The sequence below is a fragment of the Symphalangus syndactylus genome, chromosome 19 (genome assembly GCF_028878055.3).
Source record: "Symphalangus syndactylus isolate Jambi chromosome 19, NHGRI_mSymSyn1-v2.1_pri, whole genome shotgun sequence".
NCBI lineage: Eukaryota > Metazoa > Chordata > Mammalia > Primates > Hylobatidae > Symphalangus > Symphalangus syndactylus.
The window spans coordinates 42,752,763-42,778,846 of record NC_072434.2 but is presented as its reverse complement, the minus strand read 5'-3'; the positions used below and the strand labels follow the sequence as shown (position 1 = coordinate 42,778,846).

The 26,084-nt window shown below is 45.8% G+C and overlaps 2 protein-coding genes across 6 annotated transcripts; one reads left to right on the top strand and one right to left on the bottom strand.

The window, feature by feature from the left end:
- The first annotated feature begins 1,307 nt into the window (after positions 1-1,307).
- CZIB (CXXC motif containing zinc binding protein) lies at positions 1,308-7,813 on the top strand. 4 transcript variants are annotated; one of them, XM_055234048.2, is made up of 8 exons: positions 1,308-1,386; positions 1,613-1,696; positions 3,032-3,088; positions 3,459-3,540; positions 3,751-3,782; positions 5,093-5,170; positions 5,897-5,962; positions 7,218-7,813. In XM_055234048.2, the coding sequence occupies exons 1-8, from the start codon at positions 1,381-1,383 to the stop codon at positions 7,293-7,295; spliced, it is 483 nt and encodes a 160-aa protein (XP_055090023.1). In that variant the 5' UTR covers positions 1,308-1,380; the 3' UTR covers positions 7,296-7,813. The 4 variants fall into 4 exon arrangements, with proteins under 4 accessions (XP_055090023.1, XP_055090024.1, XP_055090026.1 ...); XM_055234051.1 differs by lacking the exons at positions 1,308-1,386; positions 1,613-1,696 and adding exons at positions 1,703-1,981; positions 2,755-2,932; XM_055234049.1 differs by lacking the exon at positions 3,032-3,088 and having other exon boundaries at positions 1,316-1,386.
- Positions 7,750-26,084, bottom strand: CPT2 (carnitine palmitoyltransferase 2). 2 transcript variants are annotated; one of them, XM_055234045.2, is made up of 5 exons: positions 25,718-26,084; positions 21,082-21,162; positions 19,459-19,565; positions 10,622-11,926; positions 7,750-8,681 (listed from the first exon to the last, which is right to left on the bottom strand). In XM_055234045.2, exons 1-5 carry the CDS (start codon positions 25,867-25,869, stop codon positions 8,350-8,352), a joined length of 1,977 nt encoding a protein of 658 aa, XP_055090020.1. In that variant the 5' UTR covers positions 25,870-26,084; the 3' UTR covers positions 7,750-8,349. The 2 variants fall into 2 exon arrangements, with proteins under 2 accessions (XP_055090020.1, XP_055090021.1); XM_055234046.2 differs by having other exon boundaries at positions 10,691-11,926; positions 25,718-26,022.

The window sequence follows — 26,084 nt, the reverse complement described above, 5'->3', positions numbered from 1 at the left end:
AAGTCACATAAGCTCACAAATTCTCTCTCTGTGCCAGGCAGCCAGCTGCTGCCAGAGGATGAGGGAGGGGTGGTGGTAGCAATTCAAGACTGTTTTTCCTACTCTCGTCATTGCCTTGTTCCTTTTTTTTTTCTTCTTCTTCTTCTTTTATGAGATAGAGTCTCACTCTGTCACCCAGGCTGGAGTGCAATGGCATGATCTCAGCTCACTACAACCTCCACCTCCTGCGTTCAAACAATTCTCCTGCCTTAGCCTCCGGAGTAGCTGGGACTACAGGTGTGCACTGCCATACTCGGCTAATTTTTGTATTTTTAGTAGAGACAGGGTTTCACTATGTTGGCAGCTAGGTCTCAAACTCCTGACCTTAGGTGATCTGCCCGCCTCAGCCTCCCAAAGCACTGGGATTACACGTGTGAGCCACCGCACCCGGCCATTGCCTTATATCTTGATGTGATGTTAAAACCAGCTACTGTGATTGCTACCTGAGTTTTGGTGCTCATGAAGGTGCTTTCTTGTGTGGATAGTTGTTCAGTTTGGTGTTCCTGCCAGGGAAGAGGAGGAGGAGGATCACTGGAAGGTTCTATTTGGCCATCTTGCCCCACTTCCCAGAAGAGTCTTGAATGTGCTGTTCCTTTTACCGTTAATCTCCACAGCTTCTGCATGGTCTCAGATGTAGCCTGGACAGGAGGCCAGATAAAATAAAGTTCAATAAACGTATGAGAGAAGGATAAACCAGGTGGGCTCCCAAAAAAGAGCCGGCTGGAGGGGAATGTCCAGTCTCAAGGACCACAATGAGAAGGATGTGGACACGGGGCAGCCTCTGGAGAGAGGCCTAGAAACCAGGTCTCTTGGGTGAAACAGGAAAGGGCAGTTTAAAGAAAGGCATCATCCCCAAATCTGATAAACCAATACACTCTATTTTTTAAAGTGTATTGGTTTATCTTTATTTGGCAGTCTTGGAACTCTTCCTTTTGTAGCTTCTCCCCTGGGCACAGGGAGCTGACATGATCTGAGAAGTTCCAGGGCAGGCAGAGTAGTGAAGAGCCTGGAAAGAACTGAGGCGCAGGAACTGTCTTTTTCGCTTAAAGCAGGCACAAAATTGGCGTTCAGTAAGTGTCTGTGGCACCACCGAATCCTGGAGTCAGGCTTCCGCTGGCCTGAGCACAGGTTGCTCGCGACCTGGCTGACCTCCACTGGCCCCAGATCCCCAGATGCGAAATGCCCCGTGGGCCAGGCGAGCAGCCGCGCTCAGAGATCCCTGCCCCGCGGCCCCGGCCCCGCCCTACTGAGGGTGCGCAGACGGCACCAGCCGTTTACGACGTGCCGGAAAGCAACGGCAACGGCAACGGCCGCAGCCAGCACCAGGCGGAGCGGGCCACCATGGGGGTGAGGGGAGGCCGCCCGCCGCGGGGACACGGAGGGGAGGTGGCGAGGGTCTGGGAGGCAACAGCTCGCGCCCGGAGGAGATGAAGCGAGTGGGTTCGCGCTGAAGGTGTAGGAGGCAGAAGGAGTTGTCTCCCTGTCGCACCCACGGCTGCGAATGCGGGAGGGTCGGGCAGGCGTGGGGCTGCGCAGGCACGGCTGACGCAGTCGCTCTGGCCCTCCCCCTCAGAAAATCGCGCTGCAACTCAAAGCCACGCTGGAGAACATCACCAACCTCCGGCCCGTGGGCGAGGACTTCCGGTGGTACCTGAAGGTGCGGCCGGGGCGGGGCCGGGGGAGAGGCGGCCCGTCCCGATCTCAGTGCTGAACCGGAGCCCTCCGGCAGTATGAGAAAATATTTAACCAGGCACATTAAGTGTTCGGGGTGTTCCTAGTTAGAATTTTACGTTTGCTTTTTATTAAAGTGTATTGGTTTATCTCTAATTGGCAGTCTTAGAAAGGTTCATTTTGTAGTTCTTCCTGTGTTAAATATTTCGTGGTCTGTAAACGGACACTAAACGAAATGCTACTTGAAGAGACGTTGTGATTATTTAATAAGGTGAATAGTTCGCCTTTCGTTTATTGATTTGGTTTTCTTTATTGTGAAATAGTTTAATTTTGTGCGTAATCCACCCTTCCTTTCCCCTCCCACACTGGTAAAGCTGGTACCCGAGTAGCATGGTGTACAGAGGCCTCCCCTTCCCCAACAGTTCGAGCCTCTTCACTCTTCCAGATCCCAGAGCTTCTGCTCTGTTTTCCTCCTGGTCAAAATCCCAGCATTCTTCTCTACCTCTCTAAAGCCCTGTTCTTCGGGAAGCTGCCTCCGGACTACTTTTATTTCCCAGAATTTTGAAGCCCGAATACCAGGGCTTACTTGGGAGAATCTGTTCTTCGGCTTGAAGAAGCAGAATCGAGTGAAGGAGACAGAAAAATAGAGTAACAATAGAGTGATAAATGCTTATACCAGTGACATACAGGGCCTGTGGGAACATAAAGCTAACCAAGCAGAGTGGGTCGGGGGCCTGCTGAGGCCATTTCTCTCTTTTTTTTTTCCCTTAATTGACACATAAGAATTGTACATATTTATGGGGTATATAGTGATGTTCCGATAAATGTATAGTTATCAGATCAAGGTAGTTAGCATATTCATCTCAAACGTATCATTTCTTTGTGTTGAGAGCATTTAATATCCTAGCTATTTGAAACTATCTATTATTGTCAGCTATAGTCATCCTACAGTGCTATAGAACACTAGAACTTATTCCTCCCATATAGCTGTAATTTTGTATCTTTTAACAAATCTCTCCGTATTCCCCCCCCCCCGCACCCCAGTTGAAGCCATTTCTGCACCAGAGGTGCCTCGAATCCCCGGCCACACTGAGCACTTCATAGAGGAGGGTAGGCACGCCAGCGTAGGAAACAGCCTTACCTATCCTTTGCCCAGAAATAAGTCTAGTTTTGTCCTTGTTGGGGCTGGTCTTAGGGATGAAGTGAGATTGCCAACAAGAAGGTAGGTCATGAGCCTGTCCACCTCCCACTGTTCTTACCCTTTCCTTGGTGTCTGCCCAGCTGAGCCATCTGCTTTACTAACATTCTTTTTCCTCCAAAGATGAAATGTGGCAACTGTGGTGAGATTTCGGACAAGTGGCAGTACATCCGGCTGATGGTAACTGTTCCCCCCCAACCCCCAACATAAACACTCACAAACACGCATACACTTCTGGTCAGGGATTTGGGGAAACTGGCCTTCATCTCTCCAGTTCTTTGCTCCCTGCTTTTTGTGGTTTGGAAGGGTAGGTGTCAGTGTGATCAGCACTGGATTCAGTAGGCATCTTTGAGGTATGAGGCAGAGTTCAAAATCAAGGGGAAGCCCTTTTTTTATTTTCCTCAGGAAGCCTTCCCAGGAGTCTTGTCCTAGTAAGTTACCCTTTCTGGGTCTTGGTCTCTTTAAGTGGACAATAAATGGTGGGCTCGATCTCCTCAGGACCGTACATCTAATTCATACCTGACTAAAAGTTCTGTTTGCTTTTTGCCAGGACAGTGTGGCACTGAAGGGGGGCCGTGGCAGTGCTTCCATGGTCCAGAAGTGCAAGCTGTGTGCAAGAGAAAATTCCATCGGTAGGTCAGGCTGTGCGTTCTGAGTTCTGCCAGGTTGGCCCACAGCTTCCTGGCACCAGGCTGAAAGTAGACTCATGTTACCTGAGGGTGGAGTCAGGCCTAAGATGCCAACACCTGTACAGCGCGATCTTTTTCAGGGCCACATGTGGGCACCTGGCTGGGGCCAGGGTATGGACTCAAGTCAACTTTGTGTTCTCTTTTCTGTTTCAGAGATTTTAAGCAGCACCATCAAGCCTTACAATGTAAGTTTGCTGCTGTAGTGGCAGGGATGGTGGGCTTAAATCCTAACTGGAGTTAGTAGGTCTGGGTTCTAGAGTCATGCCTGCATCAGAGTGACCTGCCATAGGACATTCACTCATGAACTTAGTTCTTCTTTGGCTCAGTCATTTATTCACTGTACACTGAGTGCTTGGTATATTGCCTCTTGCAGTGCCTTCTTATGAGGGCTGGGCTGTGGGAGCTCAGGGGACCTCTGACACAACCTAGCTGTTCAGTTTGCATCACTGAGAACACTTGCCTTGTCCTCATTTTAGGGGACTAGCAAGCTTTCTCTGAAACCATAGGTGGGGTAGTCCTTTGGTGCATCCCATCCTTTATAGCATCAGTGTTAACAAGTTAGCCCAAAGGTGAGGGAGGGAGTGTGTGCTGTGGATCTGTTTAAGAAAGCCAGTTATTTGTATTCACCTATTCCTTATTTGGTATTTATTTAAAGTATCTTGAGTTGTGCTAAATTCTTGGCTTTGTCCTGAAGTTAAAGAGAAATTAAATGAGGACTTGCCTTCTAGTACATAATAATCTAGTGGAAAATACAAAAAACAAGAATTGAACTAGGGCCCTAACAGAGAAGTGCCTTACCAGTGCCAGAGATGTGGTCAGTGTGCAGGAAATTATTTTACAGTGAATGACAGGATGAGACTGAATGTAGGGCATGGCACTTGTGGTCCCTAAGCCCATAGGTCAGGTAGGCATGAATTTCCTGGCCACCTACCCCCCAAGGGGTGCTCCCTCCACATACATAACAATTTCAAAGGCTGTAAGTCAGCCCTCTGCCCTTACTGCATGGCAGATGGTGAGCAAAGGCTATGGCTAAGTGTACTGGGTCTGTTTGGATGATCTAGAGACTTTGGACCTTAACATTCTTGTTCATATTTTTGGTGTTGATAATTTTATTTACTATTTATTGAGCACTGTGCTGGGCACTTTATATGCATTTCAAAATCTGACAATAAAATTGTAGAGGTTTCCTTGGCTCTATTTGACAGTTTAGGAATCTTGGGCCCAGAGGGGAAGAGAGGCAGAGCTTACCTTACATCCAGGCAGGTTGACCCCAGCATCCACACTCTTCTGCAACCTCCATGTCTACTGTCTACAGAAAGCTTCATAGGGAGCAGGTGCCCAAGGCAGGCTTCCTCTAAGAAGGGGATGAGTTCTTCCTGGGTCTCATGCTAGGCCTCCAGGGGCAGTAAGTGCCCATTTGGCAGGAAGGAGAGGGGCCATGGGGTCATCCTTAGAGCTCATTTGGGCCTACCTCCTCAACACACTTCCTTTCTAGGCTGAAGACAATGAGAACTTCAAGACAATAGTGGAGTTTGAGTGCCGGGGCCTTGAACCAGTTGATTTCCAGCCCCAGGTGTGTGTGTCTTTCTGGGGAGTCTTTGTCTTTGGGGAGGGGATGTATGAAGTGACAGCCAGAACTGTGCTACCTACAGAGACCATGGACTAGACATTCTCCTTTCTAGCGGTAGTAATAATTGTCCCTTATTAAGTGGCTGCTGTATGCTTGGGCACCCATGCCGTCATTTTTACATGTTACCACATTTAATCCTCATGGTAACCCTATGAATTTATTCATCCTGTTCTTCAGATGAGGAAGGAACTGAAGAGATTTTGCAACTTGCTCAGGGTCACACAGTAAGCAGTGGAGCTATAGTTTCAACCCAGATCTATCTGACTTGAGCTGGTGCTCATCCCCCTTTATTTGTGCATGTTTCACCTCACAACAAATCTGTGAGGTAGGCAGAAGAGCAAATACTTTATCCCCATTTTATAAATAACTAAGGTCCACCCTGGGAAATGACATGCCCAGGGGCCTTCAGGAAACCAGGGCTAGTGGAAGGGATTACGCTGCACCTGCTGCCTTCTGGTCCAGGGCTGTAATTCAGAGAAACCACCACTCTAGTTCTGAGGCAGCTGCCGGGTCCTGGAAGCTCAGCAGTTATTCCAAGACAGGTGCTCATACTGCATCTCTGTCCTCCATCCCAAAACTGTGAGAAGAGCCAGCAGCCTGGCCGGCCCTCACTTATAGCCCAATGCCTCCTTTTGCCAAGACTAACTGGTACCTTCTTGTGCCCTGCAGGCTGGGTTTGCTGCTGAAGGTGTGGAGTCAGGGACAGCCTTCAGTGACATTAATCTGCAGGAGAAGGTATGAGACTTGGGGGCTTTGGGAGGTACTGTAGGGCACCTGGTGGGAATTATTTTTTTGGTGGACAAGGCTCATCAATGGAAAGCCAACTTTGTATTTTTGTGCCTTTTGTTAGTGATTTTGCTGTTGAAATGGCCACAGGTATAGTGCTAAAGTGCTTTCTAATGTTCCTACATATGAGAAAGCTATGATGCCCCTTACAGAGAGAATACGTGTTAGATAAGCTTTATTCAGCATGAGCTGTAGTGCTGCTGGCTGTGAATTCATGAATCAACAATATATATTAAATAAGGTATCTTTAAACAGAAACACATAAAGCTAGATTATTGATTGGTTGATGAAAATGTGACCAGAGGCTCATAGGAACCTAAACCTGTATTTCCCCGGGGAGTATTCATTCAGTATTCCCTAATTCAGTGTTTGTGGTGGCTTTATTGCACCTAACTACCATGAAGAATAAGAAATAGTCTATATTACTGGACGTATTACTACCCTGCAGATAGAAAAGCCTTGTGCTCAAGCCTTGAAGGAAGGACAAAAACTTCATTTGCTTAGCACCTAATAACAGCGGCTAGCATTTACTGAGCTCTTATATATATATGCCAGGCACTCACTATGATGAGTGCTTTTTATTTTATGTATTTTTTGAGATAGTCTCACTCTGTCGCCCAGGCTGGAGTGCAGTGGTGCAATGTCAGCTCACTGCAACCTCTGCCTCCTGGGCTCAAGTGATCCTCCTACCTCAGCCTCCCAAGTAGCTGGGATTACAGGCACCTGCCACCAATCCTGGCTATTTTTTGTATTTTTAGTAGAGATGGGGTTTCACCTTGTTGGCCAGGATGGTCTCGGACCCCTGACCTCAAATGATCCACCTGCCTTGGCCACCCAACGTGCTGGGATTACAGGCATGAGCCACCACGCCCGGCTGCTGAATGCTTTTAAATATGTTACCTTATTTGATTCTTTCAACATTCAATATGAACTCCATTGTTGTCCTTTTTTTGTTTTTTTTTTTTTTTTTTAAATAGAAGACAGGACTCGGAGAAGAGGCTCAGAGAAGTTAAGTGATTTGCCCACAGTCATACAACTGAAAGAGCTAGAATTCAGGCCTGAGCTATCTGGCTCTGTTCAGGGTCATACATGTTCATGATTATTTGAGTCAGAGCCTGAACTGGGCCTTTGAAGTCCCAGTTTTCTGCCCTCCACACGGCTGCATTCTGCGTTGTGAGGCTAACAATGCCATTTTGTTTCCCAGGACTGGACTGACTATGATGAAAAGGCCCAGGAGTCTGTGGGAATCTATGAGGTCACCCACCAGTTTGTGAAGTGCTGATCCCTCTTCCTTCCCAGTTGCCCTTAAGAACTGAGAAAGGACAAAGTACTCTAAGCAGCAGAGCCCACAGAGGCTGGTTCCTTTGATCCTTGTCTCCTGGTGGCTATACGAAACCTTCACAATCTGCATGCTGGACTTTATTACAGTTTCCCAAGCCCCATCAATAAAGCCCCTGTTCATGCTGCACTGGTGCATGAAGGTGAAGTAAGGAGGCAGCTACTCCCTCCACAAATCGTGCAGCAGCAGTTCACTCCTTAGGAAAATGAAGAGTATTTTTAAGGAGATGGTATCTCCCCAGTCAAGGGCAAGTTTACAGAGATGAAACCGCGATCCCACCATCACTCAATGAGCCAGAAGCCAATGGTGACGTACTGTTACCTGAACTTACTGAACTTGCTGTTGGAAAGATGTTTGTGAGGATTAGGAATTAGGTTAAAAGAAATTAAGAACCATCTTCAAGCAAAAATTAAACTTTATTTCTGCTTAAACAATAAATATACCTGAGTTAGTTTTCCAAACCTTTCCTCCTGATTAAATGCCCTTAAAACTGAAATCTCTGATCTTCAGTTGTGATCTAGTCCCACGTGGAAATTACATGTTTAGCTTTAAAACCATGAGTTTAAAGCTCAAGCCTGTAGCTGGCTGCCTAGGCAGCTTATGATTAGTTTCACAGAACAGCACCCACTGGCTACACAGGCCCCAGTTTTTTTTTCTTTCTTTTTTTTTTTTTGAGACAGTCTCTGTCGCCCAGGCCAGAGTGCAGTGGTGCGATCTCAGCTCACTGCAACCTCCACCTCCTGGGTTCAAGCAATTCTGCTTCAACCTCCCAAGTAGCTGGGATTACAGGCACATGCCACCACACCCAGCTAATTTTTGTATTTTTAGTAGAGACGAGGTTTCACCATGTTGGCCAGGTTGGTCTCAAACTCCTGACCTCAAGTGATCCTCCCGCCTCAGCCTCCCGAAGGGCTGGGATTACAGGCATGAGCCACCATGCCCAGCCTCCCAGTTTTCATGATGAGGAAGTGATGGTAGCTTTTCATCTGCCCAGAAGTTAACTTTTGATGGATTTGCCTTCTAAGGCATCAAACATGTCTTCTAAGGCCTTCTCCACACATTGGAGAAACTCCCGGGCATTGCGGCCTGGGTAGGAAGAGACATTGCAGCCTATCCAGTTGTCATGAACAGCATACCCAACACCAAAGCCATCAGAGACCACAGGGGCAAAGCCCCCAAGGTTCACTGCTGGGCTGCTCAGCGTGCTCGTGGACAGGACATTGTGGTTTATCTGCCCGTATGCAGGGTCCAGGTAGAGCTCAGGCAAGATGATCCCTTTGGCTGCTGCCAGGTGCCGCAGAGCAAACAAGTGTCGGTCAAAGCCCTGGCCTGTGAGAAACAAAATGGAAAACCAGAGTCTCAGGATGGAAAAGGACCTCAGGAAAACCTCCCCACTCACCACATGGTAGGAATACCCCTCACAGCATCCTTGAGAGTGGGGGAAGGCTCTGTCTACCTCTATGCACACCACCAACTGACTAAACCTTCAGAGCAGCTCAAGCTAGAATATTTTAAATTATTTAGAAAATATGTTATGTCATGTTATATTTAAAAATAGCTGTCAACAGCTGAGCTAAAAATGAACCTAAAAGGAAAGCATAATTTTAAAGATTCGAAATCAGTTTAGTCAAAGAGTCAAGACAGTACAGGAAGAGAGCTATGGACTCAAAAACTACGATAAAACTAAAAGTCTGATTCAAGTGTAAAAAAGATTGAGTCAGTGGAACAAAATGGAAAGTCTGTTTGACCAGGGTTCGAATCTCAGTCTTACTACTAACTTGCTGTGTAATGGGGCCAGTGGCTTGGTTTTCTCCCTATAAAATGGAGGAAGAGAAGACTAGAATGTCTTGGAGGTCCCTTTCACTTCCAGCACTTCATAGCCACATGAAAGGACAATATGACCCTCCACGTCCTTTCTAGGTCTTGAATTTTATCAAAAAAAGGTAACGATGGATGACAATTGGGAAGAGCTTCTGAGATGACCTATTTACAGAGAGCAGACACATTACAACTGAGGTGAAGTTAGTGGGGCCGTAAGTTTAGAAATCCTAAATTTTCAAAAGTGAGTGATAACCAATGAGTAATAGAAAAAGGAGGCTGGGTGCAGTGGTGCACGCCTATAATCCCTAGTGCTTTGGGAGGCCGAGACAGGAGGATTGTTTGAGCCCTGGAGTTTGAGACCACCTTGGGCAATACAGTGGGACCTCATCTCTACAAAAAAATTTTAAAAATTAGGCCCGGCATGATGGCTTACGCCTATAATCCCAGCACTTTGAGAGGGTGAGGCGGGTAGATCATGAGGCCAGGAGTTTGAGACCAACCTGGCCAACATAGTGAAACCCCGTCTCTATTGAAAATATAAAAATTAGCTGGGCACGGTGGCGTGAGCCTGTAGTCCCAGCTACTCAGGAGGCTGAGGCAGGAGAATCGCTTGAACCCAGGAGGCAGAGGTTGCAGTGAGCTGAGATTGTGCCACTGCACTCCAGCCTGGGCAACAGAGCAAGATTCCATCTCAAAAAAAAAGTAAAATATCAGCTGGGCATGGTGGTGCATGCCTATAGTCCCAGCTATTTGGGAGGCTGAGGAAGGAGGATTGTTTGAGCCAAGGAAGTTGAGGCTGCAGTGAGCCATGATTGCACCACTGCACTCCAGCCTGGGTGACAGAATGAGACCGTGTCTCCAAAAAAAAGAAATGGCCGGGCACGGTGGCTCACACCTGTATTCCTAGCACTTTGGGAGGCCGAGGCAGGCGGATCACCTGAGGTCAGGAATTCAAGACCAGCCTGGCCAAAATGGCAAAACCCCTTCTTTACTAAAAATGCAAAAATTATTAGCCAGGCGTGGTGGTGGGTGCCTATTATCCCAGCTACTCGGGAGGCAGAGGCAGGAGAATCACTTGAACCTGGGGGCGGAGGTTGCAGTGAGCCGAGATCACGCCATTGCACTCCAGCCTGGACGAAGGAGGGAAACTCTGTCTCCAAAAAAAAAAAAAAAAAAGAAAGAATTAATGCGTCACAGCTGAAAGTGACCTTAAATGAGGACAAAGTCATGCATTTCCCCACCCCTGCTTAGGAGGCAAGAACATTCTGATCCCTAGTGGCTAGTGTGGCTGTTCAGACTGCTAGGGTAGAAAAGAAAAATTTGGGGAGTTGGCGATGGATTAAACCTAGTGAAGGGGTAGAAATCAGATTTGGAGTAGAATGATTTAGACTTGCTGACCCAAGCACTGAGGACAAGACCCAAGGGCATGCTCCTCACCCCTGCCTCACCCATTGCTGCTTCTTTGGTCAGCTGGCCATGGTACTTGGAGCACTCAACCATCATCCGCTGAAGCTCGCCAGCGCTGTGCCTGGAGGGCTCCCTGACAAAGGCCTCAGAACACCTCTTTGTATAGATGGAGGCCGGGCGGATGGTCTCAGTGCGGCCGTGCTTGAATGCGGCAGTGCTACAGGACTCGTAGGTGGCCACTGTCTGCCCGTACTGCCGCAGGAAGGCCATCTGGAATGCCAGCTGGGCAACTGCGTCAGGGCTCAGCTTTTGCTTCTTCAGGAATTCTTTGCCTCCTCTCTGAAATTGGACGCAGTCAATAGTGAGGGTTTTCATGGTGGCATCAAATTTTTCCTTAGCAGCTGTGATGCCAGTCTTTAAGGCATCAGTCAGCTTGAAGTTGAGTTTCTGCACGGTGACAGTAGAGTCAGTGGTAGCTGGCTGGCTCTGTGGAGTGACGGCAGGGGTCTGAGTGCTGTCTTTAAATACTTCATTAAAAAATCTGAGCACTGCCACACCATCACCCCAAGAGTGCTCAAAGTGGACGGCAGCAGAGCCATCCTTGGCAATAATGAGGTTAAAGGATTTATCAAACCAGCGGTTTGTGCCATCCCCATGCAGCATATTGTGGGACAAGTGGACAAGGTCCTTAATGGGGAAGTCATCTAGGCAGAGGCAGAACACTGCTGAGTCCACTTTCCTCAGGCTGTCCTCATTGCCACTACTTATCAGCTTCTGCCTGAGCTCTGCCCAGATGTCTCGGTTCTCACTGGTCAGGTATGCCAGAGGAAACTCGGGGGCGGGGCTGCTGTCTGAGAGAATGTACTTCAGATGCGCCTGGATTTCCGAGGGGCTCACAATGTTCCCATCTTGATCCAGGACATCAAAGATATAAAAATTTCCTTTCCTTAGGACCAGGAGGTGTCTGGCCTTGTCATCGGTGAAGAGTTCATCACGACTGGGTTTGGGTAAACGAGTTGAGTTGAAAAGCCGAAAATACTGGGACATATCCAGGGGATATGCATTGACCAGGTAGGCCCCATACCAGGACAGAGAGGAAGGCACAAAGCGTATGAGTCTCTTGAAGGTGTCAGTGTCGCTTTTTGCAGGGTTCAAGTGGAACACTTCTGGCTCCAGAAGGCCAGCCCGGAGTGTCTTCAGAAACCGGATGGCAGAAACAGCCATGTTGGTTGCCCGGGTGAGCTGGTCGTTATACTCAGATTTTGGGTCAGGATTGAAAGCCATAAATGGATTAAAGTTCAGAACAATGGAGTCTCGAGCAGATAGGTACATATCAAACCAGGGTCCTAAAAAATAAAAAGAAAAAAATAACATAAAATGTTAATGCTGTCCCTAAAAATAAAATTTGAAGAAGAAAAAAAATTCAAGCATAGGTAAAGGAGATGGCATCAACCTCCAAAGAGAATTCTCTGAATGTTTTTGCTCTGCAATAATTCAAGACATATAAATGGGGTCATACAATGTATGGTGTTTTGCATCTAGCATCTGTCACTTATAATAATGTTTTTGTTTTGTTTTTTTGGAACGGAGCCTCGCTCCTGTTGCCCAGGCTGGAGTACAGTGCCGCAATCTCGGCTCACTGCAACCTCTGCCTCCTGGATTGAAGTGATTCTCCTGCCTCAGCCTCCCGAATAGCTGGGATTACAGGCGCCCTCCGCCATGCCCAGCTAATTTTTGGATTTTTAGTAGAGACACGGTTTCACCATGTTGGGCAAGCTGGTCTCAAACTCCTGACCTCAGGTGATCCACCTGCCTCGGCCTCCTAATAATGTTTTTAAGGTTCATCCATGTTGTAGCATATAAGTTCTTCATTTCTTCTTACCACTGAATAATGTTCCATTAATGGATATACTATATTTTGTTTATCCACTCATCAGGTAATAGACATTTGAACTGTTTCCGCTCTTTATTATGAATTATATTGCCTTTTTTTTTTTTTTAAAAGATACACAGGATTTCTGTCATCCAGGCTGGATTGCAGTGGTGTGATCATGGCTCACTGCAGCCTTGAACCCTGGGCTCAAGTGATCCTCCCACCTCAGCCTCCCAAGTAGCTAGGACTACAGATGCACACCACCAGCCTGGCTAATTTTTTTTATTTTTTGTAGAGATGGGGTCTTACTATGTTGCTCAGGCTGGTTTCAAGCTCCTGGCCTCAAGTAATCCTCTCACCTCAGCCTCTTAAAGTGCTAGGATTACAGGTGTGAGCCACTGCGCCTAGCTATTAAGAATTATGTTGTTATGAACATTCTTATACATGTTTTTGTATGGACATAGCTAGGAATGGAATTGCTATCACATGGTAAGTCTCTGTTTAACCTCTGAGGAACTGCCAGGATGTTTTCCAAAGTGGCTGCACCATTCCCACGAGCTGTCTATGAGCGTTCCAATTTTTCCACATCCTCAGCAGCACTTGTTATATGTCTTGTTGTGTAGAGATATTCTGGTAAGTGTAAAGTAGTATAGCATTGCAGATTTGGTTTGCATTTTCCTAATGTTTATTACTTGCTTTTTCTTCCTCTTCTGTTTCCTTTCTTGGTTTAAAGGAATAAAATATGGTAACACTCCACTTGCATTCATGCTGGAACAGAATAGTTAATTCCCACCCCATCTCTTTAGGTTTCTCTTACTTCATCTCCTTTCAGATACTTGATTGCCCCCCAATAAGGGGGGAACATCTTCCTTGTCCTTCTGTGTACAGTGTACATTTGTGCACTCCCTGTTTAGAAAGTACTCAAAAAGCTATTATAACTATCAGTGCATGGATCACTCAGACTAGCCCTCTGAGTTCCTATAGATGTTTTACCTGTAAAAATTCCAGAAGCAATATTTTATCAGAAAATATGTCAGGGAAAGTTCCTGCTGGGATTAGTAAGCATGAATAAACTCTATAAATAAGGAATATCTTTCATTCGGGCAAATAATGTTCATATGTATAGCACTGGGAAAAGGATTAATAGATGCAGATTTGTCTATTACTCATTTGTTGGTCCATCCACTCATTCCATCCCTTGAGAATCAGTGCTGTGCCAGGCCTTGGTCCAGAGGATTTAGAGAGGAATAGGACATGGTCTCTGATTCTGAAAAACTCTGGTGAAGGAGGCAAATAATTAAAACATAATGCAATGCACTAAAATGGTGAGAGAAAAGTACTGGTGGATAAGATATATTTGATGAAAGAAGACATAAATTCATGCCTCTGACCCCCCTTTAGCAAAAGAATTTCAAAGAGACATAAACCAGTCAGGCCAAGAGAATGGGAGATGAGAAAACAAATACTGGAAGCTGGAAAGCACTTATGCAACTGGTAATGACTAAAGCAGACTCGAGAAAGCCAATCCTAAATTGGCAGGAGAGAAAGCCAAGAAATCATATGATTTGCAAAGCAGAACCCCCAGAGGGCTCAGTAATTGGCAACCTAGATACATCTGGTTGAAGAACTGTTCAATTATATCACCATATACCACAACCTGAGATTCCCTTCTCACTCTGGTAGAAGACTTAAGTTTTACTCTCTGGAGATAATAAAACTGGGGGCTGGGTGCAGTGGCTCATGCTGGTAATCCCAGCAATTTGGGAGGGGGAGGTGGGTGTATCATGAGGTCAGGAGATCAAGATCATCCTGGCTAACATGGTGAAACACCGTCTCTGCTAAAAATACAAAAAATTAGCCAGGCGTGGTGGCACGTGCCTGTAGTCCCAGCTACTCAGAAGGCTGAGGCAGGAGAATCACTTGAACCCGGGAGGCTGAGGTTGCAGTGAGCCGAGATCGCACCACTGTACTCCAGCCTGGGTGACAGAGTGAGACTCTGTCTCAAAAAATAAATAAAACAAAACTGGGAGACCTGAATCACAGTTGAGATCTCAAACCTTCTTCCCTTACTTACCCTACCTTCTACAATAGCAACCTTTTGGCAGTTTACTGGAAAAGCCTCCCTAGGGAATCTAACCCAATTACACTACCATTAGGGGCAACCCAGGGAAGCAGTTTAGCTGGATCACTGTATTAGTCTGTTTTCACACTGCTATAAAGAACTACCTGAGACTGGATAATTTATAAAGAAGAGAAGCTTAACTGACTTAGTTCCACATGGCTGGGAAGGCCTTAGGAAACTTAAAATCATGGCAGAAGGCAAAGGGGAAGCAAGGCACATCTTACACAGCAGCAGGAGAGAGAACAAGCGAGGAGTAGGAACTGCCAAACCCTTTTAAACCATCAGATCTCATGAGAACTCACTATCACAAGAAAAGCATGGGGGAAACTACCCCATGATCCAATCACCTCCCACTAGGTCCCTCCCTTGACACTTGGGGATTATTACAATTCAAGATCAGATTTGGTTGGAGACACAGAGCCAAACCACATCATTCCGCCCTGGCCTCTCCCAAATCTCATGTACTTCTAACATTTCAAAACATAACCATGTCTTCCCAATAGTCCCCCAGAGTCTTAACTCATTCCAGCATTAACTCAAAATTACAAGTCCAAAGTCTCATCTGAGTCAAGGCAAGTTCCTTCTGCCTATGAGTCTGTAAAATCAAAAACAAGTTAGTTATTTTCAAGATACAATGGTGTTACAGGCATTGGGTAAATGCTCCCATTCCAAAAGGGAGAAATTGGCCAAAACACAGGGGCTAGAGGCTCCATGCAAGCCTGAAATCCAGCAGGGCAGCCATTAAATCTTAAAGCTCCAAAATAATCTTTGGCTCCATGTCTCACATCGAGGGCATGCTGATGTAAGGGGTGGGCTCCCAAGGCCTTTGGTAGCCCTGCCCTTGTGGCTCTGCAGAGTACAGCCCCATGGTTGCTTTTAGAGGCTGGCGTTGAATGCCTGTGGCTTTTCCAGGCACATGGTGCAAACTGTCGGTGGATCTACGATTTTGGGGCTGAAGGGCAGTGGCCCTCTTCTCACAGTTCCACTAGGCTCCCCATTGGGAACTCTGTGTGGGGGCTCTAACCCCATATTTCCCATCTGCATTGCCCTAGTAGAGGATCTCCGTGAGGGCTTCACCCCTGCAGCAGACTTCTGCCTGGACATCCAGGTGTTTCCATATAGCCTCTGAAATCTAGGAGGAGGTTTTCTCTTTTTTTTTTTTTTTTTTTTTTGAGTTGGAGTCTTGCTCTGTCACCCAGACTGGAGTGCAGTGGTGCTATCTCGGCTCACTGCAAGCTACACCTCCTGGGTTCACGCCATTCTCCTGCCTCAGCCTCCCCAGCAGCTGGGACACAGGTGCACGCCACCACACCCGGCTAATTTTTTTTGTATTTTTAGTAGAGACAGGGTTTCACCATGTTAGCCAGGATGTTCTCAATCTCCTGACCTCATGATCCACCAGCCTCAGCCTCCCAAAGTGCTGGGATTACAGGCGTGAGCCACCGCGCCCAGCCGGAGGAGGTTTTCAAACCTCAACTCTTGTTTTCTGCACACCTGCATACCCAACACCATGGGGAAGCCTCCAATGCTTGGGGCTCGCACCCTCTGAAGCAATGGCCAGAGCTGTGCCTTGGCCCCTTTTAGCCATGGCTGGAGCTGGAGTGCCTGGGACACAGGGCACCATGTCCCAAGGCTGCACAGAGCAGCAGGGCCCAGGAAACCATTTTTCCCTCTTAGGCCTCTGGGCTACTGTAAAGATCTCTGAAATGCCCTCAAGACATTTTCCCCATTGTCTTGGCTATTAACATTTGGCTTCTCATTACTTATGCAAATTTCTGCAGCTTGTGGCTTGAATTTCTCCCCAGAAAATGGGTTTTTCTTTTCTACTGCATGGTCAGGCTGCAAATTTTCCAAACTTTTATGCTTTGCTTCCCTTTTAAACATAAGTTCCAATTTCAGATCATCTCTCTGTGAATGCATATGACCATATGCTTTCAGAAAAAGCCATCTTGATGCTTTGTTGCTTAGAAATTTCTTCTGTCAGACACTCTAAATCATCTCTCTCAAGTTCAAAGTTCTGCAGATTTCTAGGACAGGGACAAAATGCCGCCAGTCTCTCTGCTAAAGCATAGTAAAGAGTGACCTTTGCTCCAGTTCCCAATAAGTTCCTCATCTCCATCTGAGACCACCTCAGCCTGGACTTCATTGTCCATATCTCTATCCACATTTTGGTCAAAACCCTTCAACTCTCTAAGAAGTTCTGTCTGACATCTTCCTGTCTTCTTCTGACCCCTCCAAACTGTTCTAACCTCTGCCTATTAACCAGTTCCAAAGTTGTTTCCACATTTTCAGGTATCTTTGTAGCAATGCCCTCCTGCTGGTACCAATTTTCTATATTAGTCTGTTTTCACACTGCTATAAAGAACTACCTGAGACTGGGTAATTTATAAAGAAAAGAGGTCTAATTGACTCACAGTTCCTTGTGGCTGGGGAGGCCTTAGGAAACTTACAATCACAGCGCAAGGTGAAGGGGAAGCAAGGCACATCTTATGTGGCAGCAGGAGAGAAAGCGAACAAGTGGGGGAACTGCTGAACACTTTTTAACTATCAGAGCTCGTGAGAAACCACTCACTATCATGAGAACAGCATGGGGAAAACTGCCCCCATGATCCAATCACCTCCCTCCAGGTCCCTCCTTCAACACGTGGGGATTACAATTCAAGATGAGATTTGGGTGGGGACATAGAGCCAAACCGTATCAATCACATTAGAGCAAAGCCTGTAACTGACAAGCCTCACCCTCATCCACATAGCTTCCATGAGCTTTTTAATATCTCACTCATATCTAAGACAACACAGGATTATGAAGTATCTGAAGAAAGAAAAGGGCAAAGCAAACAGGAGAAAAGCAACTTGGAGGCAACAGACTATGAAGAGAGATCTTAAAAAAAAGTTATCAGAGATAAATTATTTTTAAAAAGAACACCATAAGAAGAAAAATGAGCTTGTGGAAGTAAAAAATAGAAAAGCAGGAGTTTTAAAAACAGACAGGTTGAGAGATTAAAAGTAAGTAAGTCTCCCAAGAAAATGCAACAAAAAGAGTAAGAGATGAAAAATGTGAGAGAAAAGAAAATTAGAGGATGAGACCCAGAAATTCTACACCTGAATAATAATAGAGTTCCACAGAGAAAAAAAGTGGAGAGGAAGAAATCCAAAGAAATAAAACAAGAAAATATCCCAGACCTGAAGGATGAGATTCCAGATTCAAAGGACTCACAGAGTGGCCCAAGACACACTAAAACACATTAGCTGAAATTTCAAAACACTGGGGACAAACAGAAAATTCTAAAAAGCTTCCAAAGGCAGAGAAAAGAAGTGTCAAAAGATTAAGTCTCAGAATAACATTAGATTTACCAACAGCAACACTGGATGCTAAAAGACAATGGAGCAAAGGCTCCAAAATTCTGTGGGAAAATGATTTCAAACCCGGCCAAACAAATTATCAATGAAGTATAAGGGCCATTTTAAAATTTTTGCTTCCCATGTTCTGTTTCCAGATAGTAAAGGGAATATGTGCTCTGATTTAAAAAAGAAAAAAGCCAAGAAATAAGAAAATATGAAAGACAAGAAACATGAGTCCCAACATGAGAAAGAGATGACAGATGCCCCAGCTGATGGTGAAAGAGCACAGGAGAGCAGCTTCACAGTAGGCCAAGAGGTTCACAAATCCAGACTACAGCATGTCGCAAGTTCTGGAAGAAGTTTCGTCAAGAAGACCAAAATGGATAGAATGTCCAATCTGCTTTCATGTATTGAGAGGAGATTCAGACAGCTTGGGAAGAGTCTGGGGGTAAATTCGTAAGCACATAGAAAACTAAACAAGAGAAAGGATGGAAGAATTATTAACTTCAGAGAAAACAAAAAGTTTGTACTGGAAAGGAAAAACAATCCCAATATGCTACATGAGTCAGCTGACCCTAGTGTTTCTATGATCATAATAGCATAAAACTAGATACTGAGTTATCCAAAATTACAAATCCCTATGCTGTGAAAATGAGGGGATAGGAATTACATGTATACGCATCCCACATATGTGGTGGGATGTAAAATACTGCTGAATTCTAATCTTCTACAGTGAGATGTCAATAGCTAATGACTAAAGCGAAAAAATCAAGATGCAGTAATGTAAGTATCTAATTTAGAGACACGGGGGTATATAACAAAAGATTTAGGAGCTGAAAGAGAGAAGTGGGAAATAAGGAGATGATAAGGAAGTTGCTCTTTTTCCTAACAAGCCTTATAGAACTATCTGATTCTTTAAACTATATGCATGTATAACCTTGGTAAATATATAAACTAAATTAAAAGAAGTGCTGTAGGAACAGAGGTGGAAGCAACCAACTCTGAATGGAGAGGAAAAAGGACTGAGAAAGTTTCACAGAAAACCATCCTCCTTGGATCTTAAAAGAAGAATTTGCCAGGCAAAAAAATGGTAGTGGGAACAGCATGGATAAAGGCACAGAAGAATGAAAGACTAATGGTTCAGGGAGCAATGAGGAGTTTAGCAGGAAGTATGTCAAGGTGGGTGGTGAGAGAAGAGGCTGGAGAGGACAGTTCTGTCTGACAGTGAAGGACCCAGAATGATACAGGACATAGGACTTAATCCTGCATCCTTTTCAGACAGGACCATTGATTAGGTTCTGCCTCAATCCCATCTACAGAGAAGGCTGGCCATCGTTCTTGAGCATGGGCTCCAGTCAACACCTCAGTAGAGAAGGAACACACTCAGCCTTAACATTTACCTCAGGAAGGGAGGATGAGACGTTACTTCATTTGCTGGTCTCACCAAAAATATCTCTGAGACCAAAACAGGAGAGAATATGCCTTACTTTTCATTATGGAGGGCTCTGGGAGAAATCAAACGCACAGCCCAGCCTACCTACCCGAAATGTAGCTTGTATGTTTATTCTGTTTGTCCTGAGCAACCAGCTGCTTGTGCAGTTCTTTTCCAATCCCATTTTCAAAACTCTTGCAAAATTGTTCTGTTTTCCTAAAACATTCAAGAAAAGACAAAATCAAACCATGGTAGGGAATACAGGATTTTTAGGTTCATGGCGAGGAACTCATAATAGAGTTTTGGGTCCCCAACAGCATAGCCCTAAAACCTGGAATGAGATCAGAAAGTACCTCTAACCAGAACAGCAATCAATCTAAAATTGATAATCTAGACTACCTTCTTAAAATGGATGATTAGGAAAATCAAACAACATCTCACAAAATAATCCATACCCTAGGAGGCAGTTTGGCATGGAGAAAAGGACACAAGCTCTGGAGTCAACAGAAGTTAAGTCTGAATCCTAGCTCTGTTGCTTTTCAAACTGTGTGATCTTGGATAAGTTACTTGATCTGAGTCTCAGTTTCTTGATGTGTAAAATGGATAATAATACCACTTTACAAGATTAAAAATATTTATAAAGCTAAGGATTTAGAATATCCTAAAACATAATACTCAATAACTGGTAGCTATTACCATATCAAGAGAAACTTTAAATGACTAATAACAAATATTTGAAAACAGAGGCCTAGATTATGGATAATTCATGTTTCTCCATCACTGTCCAGTGAAGAGTTCTGTGATTCCAACAACAATGCCAGTTACCTGTACAGAAAAATTTCCATTATGGAAAAAGAGTACTACACTAGGCTGTAAGAACTTAATGCAATCCACTTTTTGACAATATTTGATATTATTTTCCAATTCCATGCTGTATTTGCTTCCTAGGACTGCTATAACAAAACACCACAAACTGGGTGGCTTAAAACAACAGAAATTTATTCTCTCACAGTTCTGGAAGCTTTAAGGACAAAATCCAGGTGTCAGTAGGACTATATCTTCTCTGAAGACTGGGGAACAATCTGTTGCATGGCTTTCTCTTAGATTCTGGTGTTGCCAGCAATCCCTGGCATGCCTTGGCTTGTTGACACATCACTCCAATCTCTGCCTGTGTCCTCACATGGCTGTCTCTGTGTCTTCTTACAAGGACACCAGTCATATTTAATTAAAGACCCACACTACTCCAGTAGGACCTCATCTTAACTAATTACATCTGCCACAACCCTAATTCCAAATAAGATCATATACTAAATTTCATGGAAAAGGGCATAAATTTTGGAGGCATGCTATCCAACTCAATAAACATGCTCACAACACAGACTTCTGGTCTGCCGTATGGTCTCCTCAGTGGACCTCCCTTCCAAGGGTACATGCTCTCTATAAATGACCAGGACCAGTGAGCCTCCCAGGTACACCTGCTAAGGGAAAGTACACATTTGGCATTCTGGCTTATAAACTATCTCCTGTTGAGCCTGTTTAGAGGAACTCTCAGGGCTTGGTCAGTCCTTCATGAATGAAAATCTATTTCCTGAACTTGCAAATGTACAACTCGGTTCTGGGTTCCTGGAGACCCAGCCAAGTCACAGACATTCCCTGAAGCTTGGTCCACCACTACTTGCCAGCCTATCTTGAACCACCCCAACTATGCTCACCCAAGGTTCTCAGTGTTTACCTGAACTGGCCATCATCCAAGAGAGGCTTCTGTGCACTGAGGTATCTCCTAATGGTGTCTTCAAGTTTGGGAATAGGCAGCCTGGGGAGAAAGCAGGGTCAGTGTAAGGCTGACGGTATGTGGAAGAGGTTAATTAGCTTTACAAGCTAATGAACTGATTACTAGACCATTAATTTCCTCCCCCAAAACCAATAATCGGATGCGACTGACAAATCAGAATCAGTGGGTTTACTAATGCCAAGTATATCAATGGTAACTCTACTTTTAAGGAAAATAACAACTAAATCTTTAAGTAAAATACGAATATAATTATTTTAAATAATAATAATAGATTCAAAATGGGGAAGCAGAAGCTGCCCCAAGCATTCCTGTTTTCTGGTCACAATGGTAACACCTGTGCTAACACTGTATTGGCCCTGATTTAATTCTACCCTTAGTTTGAACAACTGCATTTTTCCCCCCTAGGATAAAATGAAAAGGTTCTATTTTTTAAATTTTCTTCTGCATTTTACAACAGATAATTATATAAGAGTGAAACACAGATCTGTCCAAGGGCCAGCCATATATAGGGGCTACAGTCACTGAAAGGTAGCAATCGACCAGTAAGCCATGCCCAGACACCGGGAACGCCATTAGGAAGAACCAAATAGTTCCTGTGCTTAAATAACAGGAACAGCAATTTGCCTACTTATCATTCTGTCTACTAGTGATTCCCAAAGATGGCTATGGTGATGAAGTTACTGGCTTATTGTGAAATGAGAACGCATGGACAGTAAAATGAGGTGTATTTTCTCTTTCATTGGTTTTATTGAAGGAAATATCCCCTAATAGCAAAACAATCAGAGTTTGTTAGGTTGCCTCTACCAACCCAAAATTGATATGCAACATACTGAAATGTATCAGTCATTTAGGAAAACTGAAACATGATACATGAAGCAGTTTAAAAGCCTAATATAAGATATACTGTGGTTCATCAGTTTATTTTTAATGCATGTTTATCCATAATATGACAAAAATAAATTATTTACTGCCATTATGGACTTAGACTGCACTAAGTACCCATTTACAACACTTTAACACCATAGATCCCCTTACATTCACTGACTTACTCAGAAAATTTCACCAATACGTCCAGTTACGAGTACACGGACATGCCCTTCCACAATCAGTATTCCCACATCTCAATGCTGGATTACAACCCCCGGGAGCGCGCCCTCTATACCTGGAACAACGGCCACCAGGTGCTCTACAATGTCACCCTGTTTCACGTCATCAGCACCTCTGGGGACCCCTGAGCCAATGCTGTGGCTCAGGCTGCTGCCTGGGGGGCCTCCGGGGGCTGGGGGCCCTTTTCATTCTGCCTGTGTCCCTCAAGGGTGATCTCTCTGTCTCTGTCACGCCCTTTCTCCCCGCCTTTTTGCTGGGCTTTTGTTCTCTGCCTGTGTATTTCTATTTTTTCAATTTCCCCTCTTCTCCTTTATTGATCTCTGCTTTTAATACACCACTTCTTTCTTTCTGCCTTTTTATGGATGTCTTTTTCTTTTTATGGCTCTGGTTCTCCAGTTCTTTCCCTGTCTCTTCCTCTCTCTCTCACTCTCTGTCCTTCCACCCCTCCCTCCCTGCTTCCCACCCATTCCTCATCCCTCACTCCCACCCCCACCCCCACCCCCAGGAGTTGAGTGCATGGATCTGTTTCTTTTTTTATTTACACTTTTTCTTTCCGGTTTGCTGGAATAAACAGGAGCTTTGACATTTGGAAAAAAAAAAAAATTCCAAATACTATCTCAGCTACGTCATAATTCCAGTTGCCTACATATGTTTAAGGTTTAGTTTTATTACAGTAGGGATATTCATGAAAGTTTACCTTCTTCCTTTTAAACAAAATTCTACATTAGAGACAATGGCAATTTGATTTTAAAAAGTCCTACTTAAGGCCGGGCGCGGTGGCTCACGCTTGTAATCCCAGCACTTTGGGAGGCCGAGGCGGGCGGATCACGAGGTCAGGAGATCGAGACCACGATGAAACCCTGTCTCTACTAAAAATACCAAAAATTAGCCGGGCGTGGTGGCAGGCGCCTGTAGTCCCAGCTACTCGGAGAGGCTGAGGCAGGAGAATGGCGTGAACCTGGGAGGCGGAGCTTGCAGGGAGCCGAGATTGTGCCACTGCACTCCAGCCTGGGCAACAGAACGAGACTCCGTCTCAAAAGAAAAAAAAAAAAGTCCTACTTAAAAATTTCTAGAGTGAAGCTGGGCATGGTGGTTCATACCTGTAATCCCAGCACTTTGGGAGGCCAAGGCAGGCAGATTGCTCGAGTCCAGGAGTTCAAGACCAGCCTGGGCAACATGGCGAAACCCTGTCTCTACAAAAGATACAAAAAATCAGCCAGGCATGATGGTGCATGCCTGTGGTCCCAGCTACCTGGGAGGCCAAGGGCAGATCACTTGAGGTCAGGAGATTGAGACCAGCCTGGCCAACATGGTGAAACTCCATCTCTACTAAAAATACAAAAATTAGCCCGGCGTGGTGGCGCATGCTTGTAATCCCAGCTACTTGGGAGGCTGAGGCGGGAGGATCCTTTGAACCCGGGAGGCAGAAGTTGCAGTGAGCCAAGATAGGGCCACTGCACTCCAGCCTGGGCAACGGAGCAAGACTCTGTCTCAAAAAAAACAAAACTGTGGCTCAGTGAATTTAACAGAATTGCCCAAAATTATAGCTAAAGACTTGCAGATCCAGAATCTGCAACTACATTCTACCAGACCTCAAAGTCAGGGCTTTTCACCAAGTGTGACATCAATGAGTGAGTGTGAAAGATTATACATTTTACCAGTCTAGAATCTAAGCGAGAGAAGGAATCTCATCTCTCATCTAACTCCCAATTTACAAATAAGGTAATGGAGGTCTGGGGGAGGTTGGTTGCTTAAGGTTATGCATAGGTGACTAGTGGTACTATTTGAACCGGAGTTTGAATTGGTACCTCCAGATTCCTACAGACTGTGCTATGGATGGGGTTGGAATAAATGATCTTGAATATTCTTTCCAGCTTTCCAATTCTAAAGTGCAGAAAATCTCTCTGATCTTAAACCTGGGTGGGGCCCAGGCCTGCCTGAAAGTCAGTGACCATCTGACTCTGAACTTGGCAAGTGAAGACAGGTTCTGTCAGTCCTCACCTTTCACCCATATACTAGCTCAGCTCATACACACAGGCTGACAGGATGGAAGCATGTACCAGGCTTATTCCACAGGCACAAAGCCCCTTTTTCTTCCTCCCTCCTGCCACGTGTAGATAATCTCATTTTCATGTCTTAGATGTTTGCACAAAATGTAATTTCACAAGAATCACTCGATCCTCCTGAGAGGGTGAAGGTATGTAGTAATGACGTTGGGTTAAGTGGTCCCAGATGCAGAGAAAAATAACAACCCAGCAGCTCGGGTGAGGCCTGTGACACAATGTTTGTTCCACACATGGGGAAGAAGCCTGGCCTCTAGCTCTTGGAGTGTGGGGAATCCCTGAGGGCAGTTTGGTGAGAAATAAGGTGAGAAGGGTCTTTGAGACAAATTTTGAACTTGGCTCCAGGAACTGAGTTACTCACTAAGTTAGAAGTTAGTTTAGGTTTGGTTTAGAGGGTGAAGAAAATTTCTAATATTGAAGGAGACCTGGCAACTCAGACGAAAGCGGAGTTCGAAGGCTGGGAGAACTGGAAGCCGGATTTAAGAAAGTACTGGGGGAGGGAAGGGGAAGAGGATTTACTAGGGCTATTTTCAGAGGGGAAGTCGATTCTGAGTGAAGTGTTTCGAAGGCAGGGTAGCCCGTGGTGAGAAGAGAAGTTTGGGTGGGCCCTTGATCTGAGTATGATGGAGTGTGGACGGGGTACTGAGGGTGGTGTCTAGAATTCTGTGAGGGTCAGCTGCACTTACAAGGGGTACTGTGGGTGAGGAAGGATATTTTAAGGGGAGGAACCTGTTGAGGAGGGCTTGGAGAGAGTGAAAGCCTTCCGGGTGAACACTGGACTTAGGAGATTAAAGATTTAAAAACATGGGGGAGGGTCAGTTGAGGACAAGGGGAACACTTGAGGGCTGTGCTTGTGGGGGTTCATGGGGGGTGAAAGAACAGAGTACTGGAGAAATGGGAGGTGGGGCTGAGGGTCCTGAGTGACAGGGGTGAAGGCGGTGCTGGTTGAAGTTAAGGAACGGTAACCATGATGTATTAGGAATCAGCCTACCCATATTCCGGGTAGGAATGTGAGACAGTCATTAAAGTACTTCAGGAGACACCATAGTCGAGGGGTTACAGCGGCGCTGGAAATATGCAGGTCTGGCATTTTTCAGGGAGAAGAGAAGGACTCAGGATAGCTGGCTGGAAGTTAGTTTAAAGGAGAGGGAATCTGAGAAGCGTTCAAGATGGAGAATCTGAGATAGCATCGAGGGGTTCTGGAAGAGAATTTGAGGGTTCTGAGGTTCCTGTGCTAGAAGATTCTGAAAAGTCGCAAGACTTCCAGATTAGGGGATGTGGCAGCCTCCATGGTAGGGGCTTGGGGGCGGAAACGGGTTCACTAGAAGAGTCATGAGTGACCGCAGTCAGGTTGGGGCCGATCCTGGGATGGCAGCGGGCGGCGGGGACCCGGAGGCCGGGCTCACCTGGGCAGGCTGTCCTGGTAGTGCATGGTGGGCACGATGCTGCGCTGCAGGTACTGGCCGGGCCCGGAGCCGGCGCTCAGGGGCCGACTGGGGGCTCCCGGACCAACCGCGGGGCTCCGGGGCCAGGCGCGCAGCAGCAGGCGGGGCACCATCGTCCCGGGAGCCTGCGGCAGCGAGAACGCGGCAAGTGGGGAGTTCTGGAGTCTAAAGACAAGGCCGCCGCCGCCGCCGTTAGGGCCCGACACTGCGTCAGGACTCCGGGGGCACTTCTCCGCCCGCAGGCCACTTCCGGCCCCTGTAAGGCCGTCGGCTCCGCCCCGGACTGGCTCCTTCCGGACAGGGGCCGCCCACTGCCAGGCCCCGCCCA

What these genes read in the sequence shown, in the direction of transcription:
- CZIB (XM_055234048.2), top strand. An exon ending in ACTTCCGGTGGTACCTGAAG is followed by an intron (nt 1,697 to 3,031) that starts GTGCGGCCGGGG and finishes TTTCCTCCAAAG; the next exon opens with ATGAAATGTGGCAACTGTGG. An exon ending in GCACCATCAAGCCTTACAAT is followed by an intron (nt 3,783 to 5,092) that starts GTAAGTTTGCTG and finishes CTTCCTTTCTAG; the next exon opens with GCTGAAGACAATGAGAACTT.
- CPT2 (XM_055234045.2), bottom strand. Translation starts at nt 25,869, where the DNA reads ATGGTGCCCCGCCTGCTGCTGCGCGCCTGGCCCCGGAGCCCCGCGGTT. An exon ending in ACATACAAGCTACATTTCGG is followed by an intron (nt 11,927 to 19,458) that starts GTAGGTAGGCTG and finishes TTTATTTTTTAG; the next exon opens with GACCCTGGTTTGATATGTAC. An exon ending in GACCAAAGAAGCAGCAATGG is followed by an intron (nt 8,682 to 10,621) that starts GTGAGGCAGGGG and finishes TGTTTCTCACAG; the next exon opens with GCCAGGGCTTTGACCGACAC.